We start from the raw sequence: 8,424 nt of genomic DNA on the forward strand, positions 1-8,424 counted from the left end.
AAAGGCATTGAGATAGTGAGATTGCATCTTATTTGTAAGGACAGTGGCCTTTTGTAAGACATTTAAAGGGTGAGTTTGATATGTTGGGAAGTATTTGCTTTTCTTGCTGAGAGTTAGGTTAGTGTACCTTGGCATAAAGACTGGAAACAAGTGGAAACAGCTAGCCTGGCTCCATCCAAAAGTTAACAAAAACTCATTAATAAACACAATACATCTTGTTTGTTAAATCTGTACGAAAACTGAAATAATACCACCAATAATACCACAATCAACATTTTATGGGGGGGCGGGGGGGTCATGTGTCAAACTGCCTTTTGCAACCCCCCCCCCACCCCATGAACTGTGAATTGTCATTTTTACATTTTGGATTAAACAAATTAGATATAACATGTTATTTCGTGAGCTTAGATGACTTTGTTACCTTTGGACAGAGCCGCTAGCTGTTTCCACCTGTTTTCAGTCTTTATGCTAAGCTAAGCTAAGCTAACCTCTGGCTGCTGATGGTAGCTTCATATTCACCGTCCCGACATGAGAGAGTAGTATTAAGTCTCTCATCTAACTCTGGGCATGAAAAAGAATATGCATGTTCCCCAAAATCTTTACTTTAAAGTCACAAATTGTAAAGACACAGACAAAATGCTCAGATATTTGCATACTGTCTGATCCTGTCAAACCCTTGTATTTATTCAGAGTAATACAATCTATTCAGACTCTTTGCATTTTAAAGTCACTTTAATGACTCATCATGATATTATAAAACTTACTTTCACATGATGATTAAACAGACTAATCAATTCCTGTGAAAATGTAATCCCATCAGCTCCTTCAATGTATGTATGATTCATCAAAGAATGGGTGTATGGGTGTGTGTGTGTGTGTGTGTGTGTGTGTGTGTGTGTGGGGGTGTTCTTAAGTAGTTGTAAAGTACTTTGCATGAGTGATTTTATTTTATAATAGGCCCTAATTTACTTTACTTTGACTGCCCTACATTTCAAAGAAAACTACTGTCCTTTTACTCCAAAATTTACTCAAAATGTATCTTCCATATAGTTGCTTTGTTTATTATTTATATAAGAATCTTGTGATCATACTATGCTGAATTGTTAAACATGCAGGTACCCAACAATATACAAAGTACATGAAACTGCTGTCAGTGACAATAATCTCATATTACCAAATATATTCAGCAAAATGAGTATTTTTACACTTAATGTAATTACATTTAGCAGAAAAATCTCTGGCACTTTTACGTATTGCTATTTGTATTTAAGCAACAAATATGAATACCCCCTCCTCACACACTGACAACATTTACTCAGCAGGGAAGTCCAACTGCAGTTATCCTGTTGTTCGGGGACTCCAAAAGGTGTAACTGACCAGACTTGCATGTTCATAAAGGACGTGCTGAGTCACCCTTTGTCATGATCCAGTCGCACATGAGCTGCTGAGGATGAAGTCAGATTTCTGCAAATGCAGGGAAATTATTTATGGTTAGCTTACTGTAAAGTATGAGGCCACTGAAATTTTGGAACATCATGCATCCTGTGTGTTGCAACATAAAGATGTGATGCATTACATGGCCATATGTAGATGAATCATGTCACACATCTTAAGTATCCTTTTCTGGATCGTCAACTTGAGAAGGATTATTTTCATTTCACTGACAAGCTTCAAAATCACAGCTTTGTCTGAGGCATAATCAAACAAAGTAGTTGTTTCAAGTATGAGAATATTATTTTCCAGCAACATTATGAAAGGTTTAACTTTACCTTCAATGTGCTGCTGGTTGGTTGTTGTTTTGTTTAATCTGGAGTTAAAGATAAAGAGAAGCTGACTATGTACCTCATTTTAATCAATAAATCCATTTCATTTGTCATTTGTTTATTTTGTCTTTGATCAGTGTTTCAATCCATGGCAGTCATCAAGCTGTTTGTGTGAGTTAATCAGTGTGTTGAGAAACCAGGTTATGAAGGAGAACATGCATGTTACGTGTGTCTAAATATTACAAATAATCAAATGTTGAGTGGTGGAAACAGACTTATTAAGACTTCAAGAGGCTTTGGATGGAATTATTTTGGATGTACATGACATGACATGTAATGGTCTTTCCTTCTTCTGTCACAGAAATAAGCTACTTTCACTGCCTGAAGGGAAAGCAACTGCATCGTTTAAAGGCTTTGTCATGCACATACAAAAATATGCACATGTAAAAAGACAATTAGAAACCCATGCATCTAAATGGCCAAGGAGTTTACTTGCTTCAAGAGAAATCTAGCTGGGGGGAAAAAAACTGGTTTCTCCAGTCGCCTGTACGCCTGATTATGGAAACCAAATTACTGCAGAAAGCCGACACTTAAATGCACAAACACATCATGCCCAGAGCTCCCACAAAAGTCTTGCACTGGTTTTGTGTCAAATCTTACCAGTAAGTCAGTTGCAATCAGAAGTTTCACTCCCTCAACAAATAGTTAAACGTATTAAAAATAATACCCAGTAACAGTCACATAGGGATTTTAAAATGTGTTGAATTAAGGATGGTACTTCAATCTGAACTACAATTAGTACAGAACTGGATTTGTGAAAGTAGACTTGTTTTGAATGTAGCAAAAACCAAAAGTATTCTGTTTAGGACCAGACATGCCACTCACAGCAATAATCAGCTCTGCCTAACTAGCCTTTGACTCGTTTATTGAACAGGTCCAAGAGGCAAATCAAATCTGCTTGGTGTGACACTTGATGGGCAGCTAACATGGGGGAAACATGTTGATAAAATTGTTAAGAAAATGGGTAATGGAATGTCACGTATCAAAAGATATTCCCCTTTTCCCACCCTTGTTACTAGAGTGTTGGTGCCACAAGCAATAGTTTTATTTCACCTTGATTACTGATCACCAGTCTGGTCGTGTGGATCTGTCTAACCTCCAAATAAAACAAAACACTGGCCTGTCCAGTGAGGTGGGAGGCAAAGTACGCTACAGAGCGTGTGCATGCCAGTACAACCTTGTGAATTCTTTGTTTTAATAAGCAGCTGATTTGTCTGTACTCACTGATAAATTGTGAGAGACCAACACAGTTATAGTACACGGCAGGCTGCTAGCTGTTATTTAGTCAAGCAAAAACAAACAAAAAAACAGACTAATGCAGTGTGTAGGTCTGAAATGTTTAGAGCCATCACAATGTGGACTAGCTTGTCAACTATTATGGTGAAGGCACCCAGTAAGGCCGGTTTTGAAAGATTACGTAGAAAACACTTCAACAATAACCAGTCTGCAATGTGACTGAGTATTTTTGGATTTGGAGGAGTAACTAAACATCATTTAATCTAAGAGTATAACTATGATGGACTGTAGGCCTAATTGCTGGGATGTGATGTTATTTTACTTAAGACTAATTTAAGAAACATGTAGACCTTCATATACAGTGGCATTCTACATCGTTAGCAGCTAATGGGGTTTCCGAATAAAGGAATAAAGAAAAAGAAATATTTTTTTCTCAATCAGATAATCTGAAGGCTGATTTGATTACTAAAATAAGGTCTTCACTTGAGCTATATTTTCATAGTAAGCATTGTAAGTGAAGATAAGTAACAATGGGAGGGTCCTTAACATGAAACAAGTTCAAACAATCAACCCTAAATTCATTAAAAGGATTATATAAAAGTCCTTTTAGCTGCAACAATCTATCAGTAAACAGTATTCCAGAGGAAGGGAATCACGTGCATCCAGCGTTTACGTCACAATTGGGGGCGGGGCAGACCAATCAGAGAGCTCGGTGGGACGTTCTTCAGCGGCCAGCCAGGCCTTTATAAACTTGGCGTACCTCGACCAAAGGATATCTTCTGCTTCGTCTTCATCCTCGACTTGGAAGAATATACAGTAAGTTTCACCTGCTTTCTTATTCAAGCTATAGTCAAACTTGACGCCTAAAGTTACGATATTAAGCTAAATGATTGTGTTTCTTCAGGGAGTTCTCGTCATTTGAGTCCAGAAACAAACCTCATCCCAGTGTCCGTTTGAAATATGTTCTCTTTAGCTAAATCTCAACTTAAATTTATTTTTTGCATGCATTTTTATTGGCATCCTCCAGCACTTGCCATCTTATTTCATTCGGCTGCCTTTGTCTTCGTCTACCTCCATGCCTAAAGCAACCATGCTAGTTTTCTTCCATACGGCTTAATTGAACCTAACGTTACCAGGAGTGAAATCACTGGAAAGACCGCTATCCGTTAGCTACAAGTTCTGGTTTTGGTTTTCTTTTCGTTTTCCTGGTTGTAGTTTCGATGGTCGATCCTAGGCCAGTTTCTTGGCTCTCCGCCGCAGCAGGAGATCCCGTGACTGCGGACACAACAAAAACAGGCTCGGTTTATTGTTGGGATATGGCGGAAGTTTCCGCTCCCGAACTTGCAGGAGTACAGCTCTCGAACTAGCGATTATTCTTCCATACAGCAACCTAAATCTTATAGAAGTAACGTTATCAGGAGCATTCGGGTTTACGTTGTTTATTTAGCCTGATTTAGTATCGATGTTTTGGGCAGAGCAGTCGGGAACGGAGTGTACCTTCGGGAATTTGCATTGTTCCTGTATGGGAGTGAACAAACTGTACTAAGGACTACCGAATGCATAACAAGTACCACGATGCGAGAGGCGAATTTCGATGATAAACTAGCATGACTCGGCGCTTTTCCCTAACCTGTTGTAATGATGACTTGTTTCCCTGGAAGTCGGGGCTTCGGGCCTCCCATCAATGATTGACCTGCTTTGGAAACGGATACCTAACCTGTTTGTGTGTTTGTTTGTTCCCAGTATATAGCAACAATGCTGCCTCTAGCCGTGTTGGTCGTGTGCCTTAGCGCAGCCTTCTCCGCCCCCAGCCTGGACCGTCAGCTGGATGACCACTGGGACCTGTGGAAGAGCTGGCACAGTAAAAATTATCATGAGGTAATGTATTTTATTTTTTATTATTTTTTTTTCTCCCCCACAGCGAGCTGGTTCAGTTTGCCACAAAATAAGTCTGAATTTTTATTTTTGCAGAAGGAGGAGGGCTGGAGGAGAATGGTGTGGGAGAAGAACCTGAGGAAGATTGAGATGCACAACCTGGAGCACTCCATGGGCGCACACACTTACCGCCTGGGCATGAACCACTTTGGAGACATGGTGAGTCCACAGTTTCAACACACAGACCCTTATCTTACTTGCAAATTCAGATCAGGGTTCTTTTATAGTAGCTAAGGAATGTGCACTTTTGATAACTGGCAAAGTAGACAATGTAACTAGAGCGTCCCAAGGTTTGGAAAAATATTCCTGACCGTGGTGTACCATCAAACTTTAAAGGATAGATAAAGAAGTGACTTTATTTTTTTCCAGGAAGAACATAACTAAACACTTACAGCATTTACTCACTTGTACTTTGTATTTTCCCAGACTTACGAGGAGTTCAGGCAGATCATGAACGGCTACAAGCACAAAGCCGATAGGAAGGTCATGGGGTCCCTGTTCATGGAGCCCAACTTTCTGGAGGCCCCACGTTCTGTGGACTGGAGGGACAACGGTTACGTTACTCCCGTAAAGGACCAGGTAACAATAGTTTTGTCTTTTCTAGCCTCTGGTCTCATTTTTAACGGCTGTGTTAGCCATACAGGTCAGCAATCAGCTGTTGGAGACATTCGGTAAACGTGATATTCATCATGTGCAACTTTTTAAACAGTTGTGTAATTACAGATCTGCTTATATGGAAACAACGAGGGCACTCTGTCCACTGAAGTAAATATTTTGCTTGAACAGAAAGATAAGATGGCCACTTGCCGGTTGTTTTTGTTATCTAGCTTCACACTCCTCCTACAGGAGTGTACAGTCCCCACCCCCCTCGGCACACATAAGCACCCTGTAAGCTGAAACTAGTCCAACCGGCTCCCTGTAAACTATGCCATGGTGGGGCAAACCCTTTTTGTATACATTAGTTCAAAGTGCTGCAGTGCTACTTCTGACGTACCTTTTTATTATTTATTTATAGAGGCAAAGTGCTATCAAGGGTAAGGGAGATCAAGTGCAATAACTAGATGCAGCGTGTCATAAGAACATTTTTTTTTTTTTTTTTTTTTTTAAAGGACTAAAACATTTAGCCACAAACGTTAAACTATCAACAAGAGATGTGTATATGAAATGGAAGAATTAAAAAGATGATGTAACAGAGAAACATGACAAAGGACAATTATGTAGTAACATTAAACTACTACCACCATCACACGGTCTAAAAACAACTCCTCACCCCACGCTCTCTCTTTCAGGGTCACTGTGGCTCTTGCTGGGCTTTCAGCGCCACTGGCGCTCTGGAGGGTCAGGTCTTCAGGAAGACTGGCAAACTGGTGTCTCTGAGCGAGCAGAACCTGGTGGAGTGCTCCAGACCCGAGGGCAATGAGGGCTGCAACGGCGGTCTGATGGACCAGGCCTTCCAGTACGTCAAGGACAACCAGGGCCTGGACTCTGAGGAGTCCTACCCATACCTGGCAACGGTGCGTGTCTTATGGGAGCAGGGGAAAGGGGAGAGTCAAATGGAAATAATTATTTTATTTTTATTTTTTATATAAATGTCTAGACAATTGCATTTTTTAAAGGCTGTAAATGGTTTTCTTTTAAAAACTTAAATCAAGGGTGAGATGTATACATACACTTTTTTTTTAAATTAATCTAATGTGTCAACATGACAATTGTAGATTTTCCATAGTAATTAGCATTATAAATGTGTTTTTTAAAAGTCCTAAATAGAGAACCTTGATTTTAGTTTTTTTTATTTTCTTACAAAATATATGCAACAAAGCACAATAGGCATCTTCAAATGTGTTTTCTAACAGTCTAATAATGAGTTCACTGTATTTTAGTGTTTTTTTTTTTTTTTTTTTGCATAAAAATACATTTAAATTTATGTGGTAGTGTAATAATAGTAAAGCATCAATCGATCATTTAATCCATTCATTGTTGCAGCTCTTCTTTCAGGTTCTTTCACATGTTTTGATGGTTGTGAAATGATCTTAACACACTTAAACCCACAACAGATCACTTGTTTTTTTTTTTTTTTTTTTATTTATAATTGCTCCAATTGCTCTGTAATTGGAAATTTTTGGATTCAGAAGTCTGAGTTGGCACCTTAATGTCCCACTCACCCCCACCCTCCCCCATCTTATCTTCTTCCAGGACGACAAGCCATGTCACTACGACCCCATGTACAACTCTGCTAACGACACCGGGTTCGTCGACATACCCAGCGGTAAGGAGCACGCTCTGATGAAGGCCGTAGCTTCCGTGGGACCCGTTTCAGTCGCCATCGACGCCGGCCACGAGTCTTTCCAGTTTTACCAATCAGGTCAGTTAAAGACTTTTCTTTCTAGAATCTGCCACCTGTTTTTTATTTTTTCTAATGCAATAGTTTTATATGTAATTGACTGGGATTTTTTTTCTTTTTATTCAGGAATCTACTACGAGAAGGACTGCAGCAGCGAGGAGCTGGACCACGGCGTGCTGGCCGTGGGTTATGGCTTCGAGGGAGAAGATGTGGATGGCAAGAAATACTGGATCGTGAAGAACAGGTCAGTGGAAAGTCCTAGAATATCAGTCTGCAGTGTTTTGAGGTTAAGTACTGCCTGAAAAGAGTAGTCTTTTGAAGTAGGTATTTCAGCTTGCAAAGATACAGCGCCTATATTTATATTCAAACTTTTTTAAATTTTTTTTATTTTATTTATAAAGTCAAGTCCTAACAACAAGGCTTATTTATGAGAGGACTTTTTCCAGTCAGCATTACTTTTTTTTTTTTTTTTTTTTTTCTTTCAAACTCTTACTGATAATTCTACAAACTAATGTAATACTATCTGTTAGAATTCCAATTCAAACACTAAACTTGATTTGCTCTCATTGTTACAAATCTATAAAACTAATTCCCTGACCTTTTTTGTCTTCTTGCAGCTGGAGTGACAAATGGGGAGACAAAGGCTACATCTACATGGCTAGAGATAGAAAGAACCACTGTGGAATTGCAACAGCAGCCAGTTATCCTCTCGTTTAACGTTTGCACAGCTCCACTTTCTAGCTCCATAGTGTGCTTTTTTTTGCAATAGCTTGGCTGACAGCAACTGACGAGGCTTCGGTCAGGAAGACATCAGCAGGAGATTGTGATGTTTTATGGAGAAACACTGTTTTTAGGCAAATGGCGCCATTTTGTGTTTGGCTGGTTTTATGCCACTTTGTTTTTCTAAAAACATTTTTAGTCTGGTGTTTTCTTTGTAAATATGTAATGCTACTTCGGTAAGTGATACATTAACACTTTGATCATTGTAAATGTTTTTTTTTTTTTTTCTACTTTTACTGTGATCAATAAAAAGTGAAACACTAGCATGGTATTTGGTCTGTTTCTTTAAAAGATTCTTTATTTTGATCA

The 8,424-nt window shown here is 39.1% G+C and overlaps 1 protein-coding gene across 1 annotated transcript; it reads left to right on the plus strand.

The window, feature by feature from the left end:
• Positions 1–3,737: 3,737 nt before the first annotated feature.
• Positions 3,738–8,328, plus strand: ctsla (cathepsin La). Its single transcript, XM_039804358.1, has 8 exons — positions 3,738–3,875; positions 4,803–4,937; positions 5,031–5,153; positions 5,421–5,573; positions 6,284–6,508; positions 7,188–7,356; positions 7,462–7,579; positions 7,953–8,328. Exons 2-8 carry the CDS (start codon positions 4,815–4,817, stop codon positions 8,050–8,052), a joined length of 1,011 nt encoding a protein of 336 aa, XP_039660292.1. The 5' UTR covers positions 3,738–3,875; positions 4,803–4,814; the 3' UTR covers positions 8,053–8,328.
• The last annotated feature ends 96 nt before the right edge of the window (positions 8,329–8,424 follow it).

Source organism: Perca fluviatilis, chromosome 6 (genome assembly GCF_010015445.1).
Source record: "Perca fluviatilis chromosome 6, GENO_Pfluv_1.0, whole genome shotgun sequence".
In the NCBI taxonomy this organism is placed as follows: domain Eukaryota; kingdom Metazoa; phylum Chordata; class Actinopteri; order Perciformes; family Percidae; genus Perca; species Perca fluviatilis.

Bases quoted from the DNA above. Each gene is read 5' to 3' on its own strand.
- ctsla (XM_039804358.1), top strand. From the start codon at position 4,815: ATGCTGCCTCTAGCCGTGTTGGTCGTGTGCCTTAGCGCAGCCTTCTCC. The intron at 4,938-5,030 runs GTAATGTATTTT...TTATTTTTGCAG, and splicing joins ACAGTAAAAATTATCATGAG to AAGGAGGAGGGCTGGAGGAG. The intron at 6,509-7,187 runs GTGCGTGTCTTA...ATCTTCTTCCAG, and splicing joins CCTACCCATACCTGGCAACG to GACGACAAGCCATGTCACTA.